The following is a 19,951-nucleotide window of genomic DNA, read 5'->3' as shown; positions in this document are numbered from 1 at the left end:
TGTGAAATCAACGAGTTGTACTTGCCAGTAATTTTGATTAAACCTACAAAAATGCCTTGAGTTTTCTTGTAAGTTGCACTTAATTTGTTTTCTGTACAACCTTCTTTATAAGCTTTATAATGAAATGTCATAGATCAGCGAAAGGTTACCATAATGCTCTCTACAGAGATAGACAGACAGTAGGGTAAATAGAACCTGTTGATGAAAATGATTAAAAAATATGGATATGTTTTCTCTATTTTCCACCCGACTCCCGAAAAGAGCGTAAATGAAAACTTCTATCCAGAAATAAACTGTTTTCGCAACGATTCAAGGCGTCAAGTAAAGCTCTTCATTTTGTTGATAAACGAAAGATCCTCTTCTATCCTTATCGATTCATAAACCTTTGCTCTCTACATAGTAATCCTTAATTACTATAAAGACTCCTAAAAATCTGTAATCATCATAGTCAAAAATATATTTCTGTATCCACAATCCACCTATCCAAATGAGGTAAGGTCAGGTGCTGAGGCGTGCGAGCCTCAAGCGGGGGCGGGCTGGCTCCCACATAATGTGCACCTCGGAGTACCAGGTAATGTGAGGTGCTCACTCCTGCAGCCCCGGGCAGCGACTCACTGCCACTGAGGGAAACTTAATGGAATAATAGCATTTTTTATCAATTCCAAATGCCTTTATTCTGGATCCTTAATTACTATTAGAACAACCGAAAACCAGTAAACATACTTAATAGTCCACATAGTATCCACAATCCTCCTATTCCAAATGAGGTAAGGTCAGGTGCTGAGGCGTGCGAGCCTCAAACGGGGGCGGGCTGGCTCCCATATAATGTGAACCTCGGAGTGCCAGATAATGCGAGGTGCTCACTCTTGCAGCCCCGGGCAAAGAAAGACTGCCACTGAGGGAAACTAAATAGAATAATAGCTACTTTTCAACTGATGTTTTCTCAATTTTCCAACCGACTGCTGAAAGAGCGAAAATTATATCCTCTATTTAGGGATGAGAAAGTTTTCAGCGTTAAGATACATTGCAAGGTTTTCATTTTGCTTCTCAATTTTTTTTATCGATTCCAAATGGCTTTGTTCTGGATCCATAATTACTATTGAAACAACTAAAAACCGGTAAACATAATAGTCTGTCTGTATCCATAATCCTCCTACCAAATGAGGTAAGGTCAGGTGCTGAGGCGTGCGTGCCTCAAGCGGGGGCGGGCTGGCTCCCACATAATGTGCACCTCGGAGTACCAGATAATGTGAGGTGCTCACTCGTGCAGCCCCGGGCAGCGAAGACTGCCACTGAGGGAAACTTAATGGAATAATGACTACTTTTGAGCTAATTAGGTGGTTTTATTGGTATATGAGCTGTCATTAAAGGTTTTTGCCATTACCTATTCCTTTATAATGCTTCAGGCATCAGCTTTAGTGGTTTGTAGGAGGTAAGTAAATAGGTGAAGGTTTTTTAGGCAGGTAATAGAATATGTAACCTAGGTAATGGTGGTGATATTTTTGTACTTATAATCCAGTTTTTGAGATTCTACATCCACGATAATAACTCAAATTGTGACAATTTACAGCACTGCAACTCACAAGAATGGAACAATGACTGAGTTTTTCATTAATAAGATGGTCCGTTTAACCTATGTTAAGAACATCATATTTCATTGATTAAAATGCCAAATTAATTCACCCATATTTTGCGGTTATTTTACATTCTTCAAGTAGCAAAATGACAGTATCAACTTAAAATAGCTCACTAAATCCATAAATCAGTCTTAACCAGCTATAAGGCCAGGTGCAAAGGCGTGCACAGCGTGTGCACCGTGCACAGCCGCAAGCGGGGGCGGGAACTCCCGTATAATATTCACTGAACCACCTCATATGCACGCTGCACACCCTGAGGCACCTACGTAATGCTACTGAAGGAAACAAAAGCCAATTTTGAGCAAAAAATTGTTTATGCAAAACGTTTGCCTGACGTACTAATATTGGGTTTTCAAAGTTACGAGTTTGTAAATTTTGAAAGTACTGCTGTTATTTTTGATTCACGTCAATTTATTTTGATGTGCATTTGAAATCAATCTGTGAAGCCAAGGCACTTGCAATTTTTCTACTTCGTTTCTAAGTTACTTGAAATGGTAAAATATTTGCATGGCCTTAGAAATAAAAGGTTTTAGAGAAAAATAATCCACTACTCTTGGGAGATAGGGAATTGCTAAATAAATAAACCACAAACATAACAACTGTATGTTTGCTCTGAAATTCTTTTGACACTGTCAATTACTTTCAGTCAAAATACTTTCACTCTTGATTAAAATAGTCTGCAATCAAGTAACCTATCAGTCTAGTCCAAATACTACTTTATCATTGTACACTAATTTCAACTTGTATGTTAAAAGAATAGCGTTCAATTTATTTATTATTAGCTTTCTAGAAAGAAATTAAAAAGGCGTGTTAATTATTTAGGCGTATTGTTTGGGTTCTGCTACCGTATTTCATATTGCGTCCAATAATTTTTGGAAGATTCACCATGATTGTTCAGGCAATCGTACAAAATAATCTAGTGTAATTTTTCAGTTACAAAAATATTACTGTTCTTAGGTAATTGAAGTACGTTTACAGTACCTACTCCTAAATTCCATGTCTCCTATAAGTACCACATGTCACAATAAACATGGTACACAATGCCCTTCAAGATATTTTTAGATATTTTTGTAGATTTGGAAGGTAACACCCTCCCTTACAAAAGTTACTTTCAGTAGAATTAGAATTTTTATTGTTCCAATATAAACAAATTCAAAAGTCCAACTCTCACGAACAAGGAACCCCAAACCAAGTACATACCTCAAAAAATATATAAGCTACCTCTCGCTCAGCTTACATGAATATTTTTTGTAGGTTCCCATCGTCGCCGCCCAAAACTGCTAGTCATCAGCGTTCATTTCTTTTTAAATGTGTTTAAAAATAAAATTTAATCACAGACTAATCTCGTGTTTCAATAGAATGTTTTTGTTATAAGCGTATTTATGTTAGTAATAGTTGTTACAAACTTCTATGGCTAATAAGTTTGCTGAATTCCGTCTGTGATGAGAACGCGAGCGGTGTGTGTGAGGGAGTAAAAACCTCATTTATTTTTTTAGACTGTGTACTTAATGTTTTTTTTAAAGTCATGTGCGGTAGCTTTTGGTAGCCGATTGTTTTATTAAGTTTAGAGATAGGGTAAAGGCGATCGAGAGGTATATTATTCTTAGAAATCATTAAAGCTTTCAAAACGTTAGGCGGTTTTCCGTGATAGATTTTTTGTTGTAGATACCTAAGTACCTAAATCTAAATTAAAAAATAACATATAGGTAGGTACTATTCATAATAATTACTTAGAAAATCTGTAAGATATCACGAGATTTAAATTGAAATGAAAAGCTATGATTTGTTGATTTGTTGATGATGGAACCGATAGTGCTAAAAGCTCCGCGTATGTTTTCGCCACTGCTACTTACTACATTTCTATAGCACCCTATTTTTTCACGAGACTTTTTATTGAATTCCATACATACCTAGACATGAAAAATGATATCTATTTAACAATATATCTTGTGCACCATTACATATGTTTCAACCATTGATCTGTGGGCAGGCAACGCCGCCCAACATAATTATAGCATAGACAGTACTACAACGCCCCTACGCCTTCCGAAACATCAGGCTACAATGATATATCTCTTTCTACGAAAAAATATAACAAAAAGTATTCAATTTTTGTTAAATTATGAGCTTGAAAATTAAAGCTTCTGGAAAATTCACATTCATTTAGCCTAGGCACCTACTAAGGCACATTTTTTCATAATAAAGGAACAGGTAATATTTTAACAGCTCTAAAATATTGGAAGGAATGGTTTGACACAAATATCAACAACGGTCCTCTCTATTCATATGGATTATTACAATGTAATTCTTTTTTGGAAAATGGTTTGGTCCTTTTAAAATTAGAAACACAAATATCGCAACATACAGTATTTTGGCAACGGCAACGTGCAGACACAGATAATACCATTCCCACCACGATGTTTGCTTTTTTATGAAAAACTTAATAAAAGATGTTTCTGAGTATTTATGTTGGATTGGGAATTTAGACATTGGAGTTACAAAGAAATATGATACAGCGACACCCAACTATTTTTCCCATTTTAAAAAATCTATTGACACCTCCATATTGATAACGTGCAAAACACATTAGCTACTACTTCCAGCATCGATTAAAGAACCCCACTCCTTTCCATTGACAGTCCAAACCCACAAGCCATTGAAATAGATGGCTACCACTTCCTACCCAATTCATCATGGTGTGAGAACGTTGGCTGCCGGTCTGGTGATCTTGGCAGGAAGACCCGCCTCGTCTAATTATACCCTGTAGCTGGCCTAACGCCCACAGCCAGCTGAGCAGTCGTGAGACCGGTCACTAATATATGTGCTCCGAACACGATGCCTTTGATGATTTATTGTAGATAGAACTTTTTAATATGAAGTGATCTCTTCAATTAAAACGAGATTTTCTTGTTCAGGTTTGTAAAGCATTGACAAATCTGCAAAGATCAGACTATCACACTAATGTCATAAACATGATTTTCGTGGTTGTTCCTCTTTCACACAAAAACTCTGAGCTGATTTTCATAGCACTCGGCAATAACTTATGCGATATGAGATAGGTACTGCGCACAACACTAGAAATTTACGGAAATAGCAAATCTATGGAGAATTTTGATGTAAATTGATTAGTATAGCGACTAATCCTAATTACTTACACAGTTAGATTTTCACCCAGTGTCAGACTTTGATCCGGTTTTAAAACCTACCTTTACCGTTACAAGGCAGGTAGGTCTAAAAAATAAATTCAGGCACAAAACCTAATGTAAAAAGTTTGAATGCACCGCGAAAATTATAATCTGTGAAATTAGTTCGATTTAGAATGCCTAGACCGAGCTGAAGCTTTAGGTGGATATAAAATTCGCGCCTATCAAAAAGGCATTATAAGCTTGATATAAAGCCTTTTCAAAAACCTTTCTCCTTGGTTACTGGTGTTACTACTCCAAACAAATTAGAATTTTCGTTTTAAAGATAAGTAATTTATGACGAATTAGGAAACCCTAAAATACAGATTTCAAGAAAATTATAAAAAAGAAATTCTTCTATAAGTACCTATATAAGAATTCATTTTTATTTCCCAAAGAGAATTCGCAATCACCATTCCTCTAGTTTAATTATTAATACTCATTAATATAAGTTATTGACTTAAGTATTGAGAGAAAAGTTGGGAAAAAGCTCGGAGGATGATGAGAGAAAAGTCACATTGGTACTTGTCTCATACATCTGACTTGAAAATGGAAACCCACACTGGTACTTGAGGGAAAGTGCTTTAGTCTCTAAGTACACCATAACGACTGACTTCTGCTTAGTATTTCTGAACAGCACAATCGATATTTTACCTTTAGAAACCAACTAAATAAACGAACAATTCTTTTACATCCTGCCATAGTTTTTACGCCAAGAATAATAACATAAATCATAATTATGACGAATTATGTACGTGCATCCCGCCATATTGGATCCTGAACTAAAATTGAAATATTTTTACGCCATTTTCACCGTGTAATTACTATAAAGATTCATATTATTATCCTTGGTAGATTTAGATAGCTCATCCGTTGATTGTGCTTCAAGATAACCTTACTGAAATAATTCTTGTGTAAAATCGTAAAGCTGGGTGATTATTAAAAATTATTGCAAAATTCTCTGTAGGGGTCTAAATTATGATTGTTTTGTCTATGTAATTATTTGAACAGCAAAATAATAATTTTCGTTATTCTAGCTAGAAAATTTCATTTAGAATTCAATTCCCGGAGAGAAGCCATAAGATTTTGTGTTAGTATCCGCAGAAAATCAATTTTCGTACTGAGGATTTCTGACCTGAAAATAAATCACCGTTACCCAAAAGAAACTTCGACAAAAGCTACGAAAGCTAAGACTTACTAACTGTAGATAAGTAGGTGAGCAACATTTTCAACAAAGACGAATAGCCCTTCTAGTTCTCATCCTAGCTACTCCATCCAGATCTTTCCCTACAAACAGACTGCTCAAAACACTACACAGCCTAAAAAACACCATCAATAGTACCTACCACATCACGATTTCATTTAACATAGATACATAAGGTAGCCTCGCATCTTCCAGTGTAGCCTGCGCTACCCCGTAATTAAGGCTCTCTGGGCATGCGCCGCCCATGTATGCAACCTCAACCTTTTTTGTTGTAACTCTTTTACTTTTTCCAACATTACGAAGCTTCACGTTTTATGGACGTGTAGGTATTCTGCTTTCAATAATTATTATTGTTTTGTTTGTGTGCAATTTTTGCTAATGTCAAGAAATTGCTGGAAGACAAAAGAAAGCTCGTTTTAAATATAAGTAGAATGATTTCTCTCTGTATGTGATGTCTCAGAAGGCAGTAAACTAGTAACTTTACATTGTAAGATTTTCATATGCCAAAATAAAAATAATCCATTTTTGAAAATATGAAGTAAAATTATTTGTGACGATTAAGCTACGACAAAGCTTTTTTTAGGAAACTGAAAGATTAAGTTTCAACTTAAGCTCATATACTACTTTTTACGTCGTAAACATACCTTCATCAAAAGACTCAATGACTTTCCACCCCAGTTTTCCTGAACAATTTGTAAGCAAAAAAAAAACAAGTACAAAACAGGAGCCTAGGGATGGGAACGCGCTCACACGAAACCCTTCACACGACCTGAACGTAATTAAAACAATAAAAAAACTTCATGAATGGGTATACCGATATAGGCTTATGTTTATTAAAATCTTTGGCCGGGTTCGCTTCCCGTCCAGGCATGATTTATGTGAAGAAGAAGCGGGTCGAGCCGCCTCCATTCATTTGTTTTTTAACATCGACCGTTGTTTTATTCCATTTCAGATAGGCTTGATTAGTTTTAGCTCCGATTAATCGACTAAGGTCTGTAGCCTCTTTGGTCAGTTGTTTTTTTTTGTCTCTGGTCGTGAGATTAGACCGTGTTGGGTGCGCCTTATGATTTGTGACAGTGTGTTATTGTTTTTTCATTACGATTCGTTTGTCGAGTGTAATTCGGAATAACTTTTGATGGTTCGAGAAATGATGCGGTGTACTTTTCATTCATGAGTTGTGAATGATTTAATGCTGTGTTGAGTCTGTCGATAAAGTCGTTTGGTTGAAAGAATCTCTGGGTACCTATTCAGATTCACTGTACCTTTATAAGATAGATTTTCGTACCTGTGTCTTGTTCTCTTTATTTACTCCTAGTATCTCTCTATATTTGTTGAGTATATAATTAGAGCTGCATATAACGTGACACCCGATCATACCGCAAACTTCAAGCCAGCCAGGTAGACGTTAGATTAGATGTCATCGACATGCCTAAGCAACCTCATTAATGTGTCGAAACAATGTCCTAATTAGCATTGTTCGTAATAATATACATTATAGATATGTATATAGGTATAAATAACATCGTTAGTCTATTCCTTACTATTTAGCTAGGTAACTAAAATACATATTAAGTACTTCTACATACATACATTTTTTGTTCCACAGGTTACTCTAATCTGTCAGTTTTATATAACTTATGTACCTACCCAATTTTATGTACGTAAGTGACCATTATTTTAAGTTTTAAAAATATTTTTTACCTGGATACTGAGGACACATTTTCATTTGCCCACACTGGATATTAATCATACTGCCTACAAGAATTTCTCCATCTCCATTTCGCAGTAAGGATCGGCTTAAAAAAGCTACGAAAGCACAACGGTCGGTTACTTCCAGATGCACAAATCAAGAGAGGGGTCTTAAATACGATAAAAAAATAAACCAATGTGAACCCAAAATGACAATTTTAACATTATCCTTAAAGAAAACATTTTCTTACACAAATTCACTAACAATCCAAAACCTTTCGTACCCAAAGCTTCAGTAAAGAGACGCAATCATAAAACCTCTGCGGTCTACATTCTTATTGCAAACTCTTTGGTGTTTCTCCCATGATATTTGCGACGGTGCAACTCAAAGACTGCGGTCTTGGACCACATCACATGAACTGGGGCCGCAGACAAATTCATACCCCATAAAACTGATGTGACGGCCCATGGATGGGCCATGGACAAGTTTCAAGTTTTTTTTTTGTAACAGAAAAAGGCACAACGCAAATGAGGTTTTCTTTCAAGAATGAAATGGAGGTCCAATGTCGTGATGTTTAAGTTATTTTGTGATTTAAATGAAAGGGGTATAGACACGATATAGAGGATTTTGTGCCAGTTTAATATTATGTTTAAAAGTTCGGAAAACTTTTTTGTGGACAGTTTCATCCGCGAACCGAATATTCTTGATATAATTCTCAATTTTGGTACGAAGTTAGACAGTTTCCAGACATTTTGCCCCTTATAGAGGTATTTTAAAGCCCATAGAATGTGGAACACCTGATAAAATGACTCAATAAGTAATTAGGCCACATACTTATTTTTTTTTTCTGCAACATCACAACGATCAGCTGATTATTCCATTTTTAAAACAGCCAATGTCTAAACCGGGTGTCGGTGTCATCTGACATCACAGCTGTGCAGGCGCCCGGCAGACGATCACTGCCAATTTTGAAATTGGAACGTTTACTATTTTCGAACAAAAAACTCGTTACACAGAAATTAACTCTACCCTCCCTGTTTTAAGATTTAAAACTTATAATTTTATAAGCTGTGCCATTTTCCAAATTTAGAATTGAAGTGACGTAACTCTTTGGCCCTATCGACAAGTTATAATCCTTATGTCTTTGTCTTTAAGGTGGATTTTTCTTCGTAGCGTTTTTTCTATTGTTTCGGTCGGTCGACTATAATGACATAATGGGTCGCGGGTTCGATCCGGCGCAATTACGCGGCACACGATCGATTATTGTGATCAATACAGGGGTTAGACGGCGGTTCGCTGCCAATTTTACATCTTTTTTTATATAATTTTGTTACAAACAATGTGGCTGATACGTTGGATCGATAGCACTTATCGATCTAAGGAGTTTTGTGGTTTTACGTTGTATTTTTTACGGAAATTAGTGGGCTTTATCTTTAAAAATACGCAAAATAGTATTTAGAAAAATATTTTTAAAGGTCTGAATAGCGATAAATGATAAACGATAAATGAGAGGCGTTCAAGTTGTGACCATTGCAAAGAATAACACCCAACTTTGAAATGAAACGATACCTCTTAATTTTTCATCACCGTAACTTTACCAGTAGCCTACCATACAACACTTTTACCTCGATTAAAATTTCGACCTGCATTTTGATTTCCAATAACTAATTTAACAATATCGATAACAATGCGAGCCATCACTACGTTATCGACCGATCATCGACTCGGTCGCCGACACGGATCGACAATTTCGTAAATTGTGCACCGATTAGCGACCGATTACGTCCATTACCGACAGACGGACACCCGATCCAGCCGCACCGATTAAAATAATCGGTAAACGATAAAAACCGATAAAATAATCCTCTGTTTTGTCTGTGTCCGGTTTTTTGTGAACGAGCTGCCGCGTGCGTGAGTTGTGACTAACCTGGCGTTTAGTCTAGCTTCTTGCTAGTTTTTGTACAAGTTTAGCTTAAAAACAAGGAAATTCTTACGTTATCTGATGATGAAGGCGCCAACACATTGCAATTACGTATTATCTTGCGCATATACTATGTAAGATTTTCTACTCAAATTATATTATGTTGTAAGATATTCTACTCAATTCCTATTAAGGTAAACGCGGGTGAAGTCGTCATGCCCCAATAGTCGTCAATTAATCTTAAAACTTTTATTATTATTTTCTATTGAACTTAAAATGGGCCGGTTTATATATCAACATATTCTTGATAATATATTGCACAATTGAAATAACAATACGGGGTTTTAACAGTCACGGCTTCTAAGATATGTTATTTGAAAAGTGTGTGCCCTAACAAAATCGTTTTTTCGTGAAGTTCAGCTGTCAAAAGTGAAACTCAGCACGTGGTTTTGTGTTTTGATTTACATAACTCCAGTGGGGTCTGTGGTATGTTTTTTTGTTTAATTAGATAGTTAAGTTTATTTGCTAGCGATGTAATATGCAATTTAGAATACTTTTAACATAGAAGACTTATTTTTTTAATGTGACATCTATTGGTACTTCAAAACTCCCATTTGACCCAAAACCCGTCAATTTTACAATTATTATGACGACTACTGGGACATGCTCAAAAGTTGCACCTAAACTCGTCATAATGAGGATATTTTGTGTTTTACAGTACAAAATGCGAATAAATAGCTAATATCGGGACTTTTACAAAATTGATAACTGTCTAGAACAAACATATTTAAGGTTTAGACTACATTTGTTCATAAAACTGCGTTTCTTTTAAGCTTTTTCTTAGGGGTAAATTTTACTCTGCTGGTTCTAGATGCACGTACACACAGTCATGTTATTCGATTCAATTCATATGTTTCTTAATGGCTAAATCCCCTGTTTTCTGTAAGTATGCACTTTCTACGAGTGTTTTTTCAGGTATATATTGGCCGCTGTAGGCCTCCGCCATTGCTGCGGGTTGTTCGAAAGAGATACCGCGGCGGCATAAAAGGCCTATGACGGAATACGACGGTTTTTAGTCAGTAAGAGTCTGACACTCCCTCACCGCTGTTAACCCACAGCGGGAGGGTTTGTCACATTTGATGATTTTTGACGTCGTTAAAAAAAAGGCCTCCGCCATTCGATTAAGATTAGCACTAGCCTTTGTTTCTACTACGCTTGGATTACAATTTTTTTGAAAAATTGACTGTTCTTACACTATGCTTTTTGTTCGATATAACTGCATTTCGTCACGCGTATTGTACCGCGACGTTCTAACGTGCCTTAATAGCGCCTGTATAAAAATTATGTCATTCAACTAGTTTTGACGCAAAAAATATTAAAATCAGTTTTAAAACTAAGATGACATAGCTTCCATCGCTGTCACTTCTTTGCTTGTCGTATTCGATATTGATGGGTAAAGAGTAATCTTAAGTAAGATTTTTTTATTTAAAATTGTCTGTATTTAGTGATTGCACATCATGACTGAAAGAAACTACAAGCAAGAGGGCCTTTTAAAAGTCATAAAAGCTGTAAATCAAGGGCCCACACACAACATCAGATGCAGCAAAAAAATTAAAAACGCCCTTTTGAGGCAACTTAAATGAAATGGTGACACAAAACCGACGATTATCCCTGTATATATACTACAGAAATGAACCCAAGGACAATCTCCGGTTCTGTGCTGTAAAATATTGCTAACTATGGAGGAAAACTACTTGGGCTATTGCGTTCGGAGGGATGTTAGTGGATTAGGATATAGGAAACTATAGGAACTATGGCACCTGGAAAAAAGTCGTGGTGGCCTGGTGGGCAAAGAATCAACCTTATTAGATATTATTATTATTGGGTTTGAACGGTTAGTTGTACCTAATCATATTTTATTTTTTGATTGATACCTTTAAGACAGTAGACAGTTTAAACTGTCTATAGAGATTTTTGCAAATGGTACTTAGCATGCGCTAAGCAGTTCAGAAGTTTTGATGAATTTCAACCTTACCTACATATCTATGAATGTTAGTAATTATTTCGCGATAAGCTATATAAATGAATGTGGTTTTTATTTTTTGTGAATACTAATTATTTTATTTTACAATTTAAATATTTTAAAAGTAATTATTTTACTCGTGCTACATATGCACATGACTGCGTCGTTATTATGATTAAGAAATATAACATACTAGCTTCTGCCAGCGGTTTCACCCGCATCCGGTGGGAACTACTTCCCGTACCGGGATAAAAAGTAGCCTATAGCCTTCGTTGATAAATGGGCTATCTAACACTGAAAGAAATTTTCAAATCGGATCAGTAGTTCCTGAGATTAGCGCGTTCAAACAAACAAACAAACTCTTCAGCTTTATAATATGTATTAGTATAGATATTTTATAGACTGGTTTTGTGATTCCAAGCGTTTGATAGATAGGAATATAAAGGACAATGGGCAGATTGGTATACCCCACCAATAGCAATGTCATATATATCATTGGATAGGCCTTTTTATGTAGAACAACATTTACTATGACAGCTTTGCTGAAATGTTTGTCCGTTCTGAGATATAGATCAAAAACTGTGCAAAAGTTAGAACTAAGTAATCTATTGATAACTCAAGTTTTTAAAGGAAAATCTAAGTACTACCAAGTGTAAGTCTTGTAAGTGCTACCTGCTGTGCCCGTTAGCGTCCATAATTATTACTATTATGTAGCATTTCAACCTTTTATTGTATCAACTGGATTTTGGGCGTAATGAGAAACCGCACCAATAGCAAAGTCATATATATCGTTGGATAGGTCTTTTTAATTTTGACAGCTTTGTTCTATTGTTTGTCCGTTATAAAAGGTTGAAATGCTACCATACCTAATAGTAACAATTATGGATCCTAACGGGCACAGCAGGTAGCACTTACAAGACTTACACTTGGCAGTACTTAGATTTTCCTTTAAAAACTTGAGTTATCAATAGATTATTTAGTTCTAACTTTTGCACAGTTTTTGATCCATATCTCAGAACGGACAAACATTTCAACAAAGCTGTCATAGTAAATATTGTTCTACATAAAAAGACCTATCCAATGGTATATATGACATTCCTATTGGTGGGGTATACCAGGTCCCATATATTTGTGCCCATTGTCCTTAAAATGCAACAATATATCTGTTTTATTGAATACCTGCTAACAGATTATGACCTGCTATTCTAAATAGGAATTTGGTTTTTTATCTATCTACCTACCTTATATTTCAAAAGCACAAGTATGCTTGACAAATTCAAGCACAAAAAAATGTACATAACTTGAACCTTATGTTCAAGAGCAGAGAGTTTACATTAGCATTAAAAGTTGACGAGTACTGGGATAATTTGACGAGTATCCGTACAAATCAGACGACTATTGGTACAAATCGCTCTTTTTTTACTTTTGCCTTAATAAGTATATAAACCCATCAAAATGATTAAAAAAACATTTGTTACTTAGAATAATGAATAAATACTCTATCACGTCATGCAAAAATTTTCATTTTCTATTGAATATTTAACACACAGTAGTGCTTCAAAGTGAGTGATTTCCGAAATCCGACGACTATTGGTACGTTTACCTTATGTATGTATGCTTGTGCATGTAGGTACTTAAGTTTTATTAGAAAGCCGAGTTTGTAGTTTATTGATGTAAATGCAAATGAAATGGGTCTGTAGTCAAATTCTGGAAGCTAAGCTCTCTTCATCTTAAACCTTTTCAACTGAGAACTTCTGTGTGAAACTTCGATTCCAAAAACCTGTTACGAGATAGGTATTATTTAACTATGACACAATTATTTGAGTTGTTGTGTAGAACTGCAGTATTAAATCTCGTATAAGGCAGATTCCATTGATGCGGGAGAAGTTACCGCGGCCCTGGTACATAAAAGACTTAGAAGAAACATGACATTTTAGTCAGTAAACACACTTTTGGCACACTTTTCACCACTTAATTTATAGCTTTATCTCCGATTCTTCTTTGTACAAAAAAGTTCTAAACTTATACATTTTGTTCTGTACCACGGAGCTGACACTACCACAAAACCCCATGTAACCTCAGTCAGTCAGTCCTACCTCTTGGGAGTGTCACTCCCTGAGCAATCAGGAGTCCGAGGGATGTAATTGGAGGCACGCGCGGGTAACATGCGTGATGGTCAATGTTGACAACAGATTCTCGTACTCTTTATAAGTAATTATATTCATTTAAAAATATAATTTTGGCTGAGTAGTTTAAGAAAAGTGCGTTGAAAGTAAGTATATTATAGGTGTGGTCTACATCTATGTATATTTTCCTTCGTATGATTACTTTCCTACCTAAGTATGTATATCTCATGTGTCTTCGTTATCATGGAAAACTCACTGGCCTGTTTGTTGTTTTGCGCAGTATCAAACGCTGTCTAAAGAAAATTCTCATTATCCTGCACAGCCTTTATAAAACTAAACTGGAAAGTTTCTCTTCTGTTTTTCATCAATTTCCATCTATTCCTGTTAGAAATCCATCTTAATCAGTTCGCTGGTATAACCAAGAAAACGCAAGCAACATTCACAACGACATCTTGCTATTGCATTTGTAATATTAGTCATGTGCCTCCTTACTCGTAAATGAATCTAATTGTATATCAAGTTTTTGTGCTAGGAAATCGCCACAATATTTTATGCAACACAAATTAATAAACACGGAATTCCTTAATTTTCAAACCCAGAAATCCTATTTGGACACGGAGTTAGGGAGGAGCCTTTGGTTCATCAGTGTGGCCTAATGTAAGTCAAGACATGCCCTCTTCCTCGCAAATGCTCTGACAAAGATTTTGCTTCAAAGCTGTGATCAATGGCCCCTTAATATAAGTACTTATTTTTTCTATCAGAGTAAAGCAGAATACTTAATCCGAAAAATAATATAGGTAATATACAGATTTCCTATTGGACAGGAAGGTGTTTCATTTGAAACATAACAGACTAAGTCCATATATTGACACTCATGTCGAAACGCAGTCTCAACTGATGTTATTAAAGTAGAGCTTTTCAGTTATTAGTCGTAGCAGTCACTAAGATTAACTGCCAGAACGAGGCCCACATCACTACTACAATCAAACTCACAAGTTCTACGTCATTCGCATGACCAAAATCCAATCAGAAATCTAGCACAGACCCGAGAAGAATGGCTCATAACAGAAGTTTATTAACGTCCCGACCACTGGGGACTAGGCCCTGGTTATCAAACGTCTAAAGGTATATGCACGGGTCTCTCCAAAGACATGTCAAAGCCTATCCTAATTTAAACAGGGCTGTTTACGTCCCGAGGGCTCGGGTCACGACGATCTGAAGGGTGTGGGTGCTGTGGTAGCGAGGAGATTGGTAGATTGAACGAGTTCGGTAGATTTTTTGTCAATGGAACATAATTAACAGGATGCACTTTTGAATTTGTTGTTTTAATGTAGCAAGGTGAAAATCAAAGGCCTGGTCTAGCCTAATTGTAATTACCTATATTTTTGCAAATACTAAACAATCAAGTGTTTTCGTAAGACTTTGGCAAATTAATAATATATAATAATAATAATAATATTTTATTTTCCATATAAAAGTACACATTACAAACAAAACACTATACACTAATACAGGTACACAAAATTTTTTTTTTTTTTGTTGAACTCTGGTACTCAAGGTAAGATTTAACTTGAGTTTTGAGTACCAGGGCCCTCGCAATACAAATGATTCAGTAGTATTAGTTACAGTTCATGTGAGTTGGCGTGAAAAAGTCTAAAGATTTAACAAATTTTATATAAGTATTCTATATTATTAATAAGGTAAAGTGCATGCATTTTGGTGGCTTACGGATGCTAGCTTTGTGTGTGTGTGTGTGAGGGTGTGTGAGAGGGTGTGTGAGGGTGTGTCAGGGTGTGTGTGCGCGTGTGTGTGTTGCGGGAGAGGAGCGAGTGTAAAGTGTGGCGTGTAGGTGATGTGTCGTTTCTAGAGTGAATGTGTGGGTGTGAGTGAGATACGTAATAATGTATGACATAAATCCTATTATAGTATTGTTAATTTTACTAGGTCTTCAGTTTCAGCATAGGTTTTAGTTAAGAGCCATTGAGATACTTTCCTTTTGCATTCAGATCTAGACAATGGATAAATTTTGCAGTGTTCGTTTAGGATGTTATATAAATGTCCGCTGATTACATTATGGTGCCGTGCAGCCAGGGAGCTCTAAAAGCCGGAGTATGACATACCTTATGTGACCGACGTTTTTTGATAACGTTTGCGTTATATTCCAAAGAAATATGCTTTCTTGCAATTGTTGCAAGCACAAAGAGCTGTCTCACAGTAAGAATTTGACAGTTATCATAGAGTTGAGATGTCGGGTACCTAAAAGGTTTAAAAGTCATTACTTTGAGTACAGCTCTTTGTGCCCGCTCCAGGGCCAATAAGTGCGTCTTAGCAGCCCTCCCCAAACGGATATACAATAGCTCAGAATAGACTGACACAGAGCGCAGTATACAGTTTTTAAGGTGTTAAAGTCAGTAGAATGGCGCAGTTTTTAAAATGTATATCACCTTACGGACACGAGAGGTAAGACTAGTTAGATGACATCTCCAACTGAGTAAGTCATCAATATGTACACCTAGATATTTAATTTGGGACGATCTAGCTAAGGTGGTACAGCTACAGGGTGTAGGTAAATTACTTGGGTCGCAAGAATGTGCTTTTAGGACGAATGAATCTGCGGTTGGTTGAGTGGATGTTGTCAGCGAAAAGGTTAGGTAGGTGGTTTTGTCAAGGTTCAGGGTTAAGAGGTTCTTGGACAGCCAGTGCATTACACGACTTAAAGTGTGCTCGGCTCTAGCAAACACCTCAACCCAATCATTTCCACGTATAAGCAAAGCCGTGTCATCAGCATAGCTACAGATGGCGCAATTAGGGATGTTAAGTTTACATAAGGAGTTAATGTAGAGAAGGAAGAGGGTGGGGCCCAGGACCGAGCCCTGCGGTACGCCGAAATTTAGAGAGGCACTTTCACTAATAAAACGGTCTATTTTACTGACTGAGTCCTCCCAGAAAGATAGTCACTGAAAATCCGGAGAGCATATCCTCGGATTCCCATCATTTCCATCTTTATCAAGAGGAGTGGAACAGAGACAGTGTCAAATGCTTTTGTAAGATCAAGGAAGATGCCTAGGCATTTCTGTCTGTTATCGAGACAGTCAACTACTCGATCGACCAGATAAGCCACAGCATCCTCCGTTGATTTACCATGTCTGAAACCGAATTGGTTTGATGCTAGAATATTGTTTTCTCTAAGAAATTTATAAGACGCGTATTTAATAATTTTTCCAAAACTTTGGACATGGCGGGCAATACAGATATTGGTCTATAATTATTTACACTGTCTCTGTTCCCACTCTTGAAGATAGGGTGGACAATAGCCCTTTTAAATGGTTTAGGAAAGTACCACTCGACATTGAGATGTTACAAATATGTGTTATTACCGGGACTAGGGTGCTTGAACACTCCTGTAGTAATTTTGTTGGAATGGTGTCCCAGCCAATAGCTGTATCTGCACGTAAGCCACGGACAATTGCTTCAACCTCACATTCGTCGGTCGGCATAAGTACGAAAGAGTTGACAATAGTGTTTTCGTCTGGTGTATAGCCGGAAGAAACACCGAATTTTTGTGCTAGTTTACTACCTATGCTAGAAAAATATTCGTTAACCTTATTAACAGATGCAATTTTATCAGTCTCTATGTTAAGAAGTTCGTTAGAAGAACTTTTTGAGCACTCAGAGTTTGTGATATTTTTAATCAGCTTCCATGTTTTTTTAGGATTGTTTTGAGCTTTCCGAAATTCAATTTTTTCGTATGCGTGTTTCAGCCTTTTAAGAAGTTTGTTGCAGAAATTCCGGTATCTGATATATGTCAGTTTCAAGATATGGTTGTCAGGTTCGTTCTGCAACTTTCGACACATTGAGTCACGATTGCGAATACATCGTAGAAGACCGTTGGTTATCCATGGCTTAATGATCCGAAGCTTTGAAGGAATTCGCTGTGTAATTGAATGACTAAGGATTATTGACCTAATCATTGAGACTAACACATCAGCCGCAACCTCCGCATCACACATATTCTTTACTGGGCTGAAATCAGTGTCCAGTACAGCTGCAAAAACCGATGAATAGTCCACTTTCACGATACTATTATTGTGTTTGGGTCTTTTTAATGTGTTTTCAATACTAATTAAAACAGGCGCATGATCGGTTATAAAAGTTTCAAATACCAATGTGACAGTTTTCAAATCTGATTTTAGTAAAATATGGTCTAGGCAACTCTTACCACGGGTGGGCAAATTGTGGGTAGGTAAAAGACCGTGCAATGACGTCAAATTAAGATATTCGTTTGCCTGTTGATTCAAATCTGTTGGAATAATATTAATATTAATATCACCAATGAGAACCATGTTTTTATAGTTTGATATGGATGAAAGGGTGCTATCCAAACCATTAAGAAAGTTATTAATGTTGCGGTTACACGGAGGGCGATACAAGGCAATTATCACGAGATTTGCGGTATCCACTTTGCAAATTAAACAGTTTGCGTCTAGAACAAGCGGTTCAATAATAATATGTGGTAGCGACAATCTGACATAGACAATAATACCATCATTTTGATTTATATTATTTGTTGTATAATAGCTTGCATAGCCCTCAAGTGATGGAATGGTTGGTGTTTTACTTAACCAGCACTCGGATAGAACTAATATTTCTGGTAATATGTTTGTGTTCTGTAAAAACACATTGAGTTCATCAAAGTTTCGGTTTACGCTGCGTATGTTGATATGAAGTATTTTTATTGAATTACTAGTTACATTTAAAATATTATCACACCGGCCGGGTTTACAAATATAGCACGGAGCCGTGCCAATAGCATCTATTTCATTAGATATAGAATCAAAGTTCATCATTTAGCTTGCTTAAGGAGTATATGTCCCAGTGCAATAGATCTTTTAATGTAATATAGATGCTAGTGGTGCCAGTGTCCGGCCTGCTTAATTTCATCTGTTTCGGAGTTCTGAATTTGTATTGAGGCTGTGGGCTCATAAAGGGTAGTTTGCTTCTGTTTAATAGTATCGTAATTGTGTTCAGACCTGTATGTGTTGGTTTTATGTAATGAGTGTATGTGTATATTTGGTAACATAATAGGTATGTGTGCATATGTATGTATGTTTGTATGTTATTATAAAAAGTAGCCACCGGATTAAATTTACAATGTAAGAAGATTTCAGTAATTATTCTGACAATTAATATTGGATTTTTATAAGAAAAGGGCATGCAAAAATTGATTGTAACAGGAAGGAAAACATGACTACTGTTGGTACTTAGTCATTCTTTATTTAGTTGTAACTTGCCGAGATCCTTTTCGGAGTCGATACGTATTGCGGGTATACCCTCCTTTTTTCTCAGAAAGATCCTTCCGTGTGAGACCCAGCAGTACGTATATTCTAGTGTTTTCGCTTTCTCTCGTGCGAGATAAAATAGTCGCCTCTTTTTGGCTGTCAAATTCTCAGACATGTAGATAGGTTGTATTGGACCGTCCAACAGTATATCTTTTGAGGATAGTTTGTTTGCAGCATTTTTCTTGTTATACATTTTAAAGGCTTGCAGGAGATTATCTTTAGCAATAACTGAGGACAAGTCAACCACTATGGTACCACTAGACTTCCCAGATTTGGACTTCAGGCGGTAAATATCTCGTATCTCTGACTTTTGTAGTGGGACGTTCAGAACCTTACCTGTGTTTATTAAGGTCTCACATAGGTTAATTTTGCTCTCAGATTTGTCTAAGGGTAAATTTCTAATTTCCAGGCTAGAAGATTTATAAAAAGTTTCTAAATTTTCTATTTTCTCTTCAAGAATTTGTATGTAAGCTAGTTTTTCTTTGTTTTCCTTCTCCAGCTGATTCATCTTAAGTAGTAATTCATCATATTTGTCTGATAAGAATTGGGTAGTCTTCTGAATCTCAGTATTTTGGTTCTTTATATCATTTACAGCACTCATTAATGCTTTATACTTCTTATCTTGATTGTCAGTAAAATCCGACATCAGTTTTCTAATCTCTCCCAAGAGGTCGCTTATGTCATCATCCTGTTGATACTTGCGTTTGAATCTCTGTGTGATATTAGAGAGATTTTGTAATGGTGATAGTGGTGTTATGGCTGAATTTACTTCCGGGTCAGAATCGTAATGCATTTCTCTTGGCTTATTTGAAGATGTTCTCTTTGACAT

At 36.3% G+C, this 19,951-nt stretch overlaps 1 protein-coding gene across 1 annotated transcript; it reads right to left on the bottom strand.

Annotated features, from left to right (window-relative positions):
- Positions 1–19,048: 19,048 nt before the first annotated feature.
- On the bottom strand, positions 19,049–19,951 carry LOC126056372 (uncharacterized). Its single transcript, XM_049849058.2, has one exon. The coding sequence runs from the start codon at positions 19,949–19,951 to the stop codon at positions 19,049–19,051; it is 903 nt and encodes a 300-aa protein (XP_049705015.1).

Source organism: Helicoverpa armigera, chromosome 22 (genome assembly GCF_030705265.1).
Source record: "Helicoverpa armigera isolate CAAS_96S chromosome 22, ASM3070526v1, whole genome shotgun sequence".
NCBI classification, from domain to species: domain Eukaryota; kingdom Metazoa; phylum Arthropoda; class Insecta; order Lepidoptera; family Noctuidae; genus Helicoverpa; species Helicoverpa armigera.
This window is presented reverse-complemented; position numbering and strand designations above follow the sequence as displayed.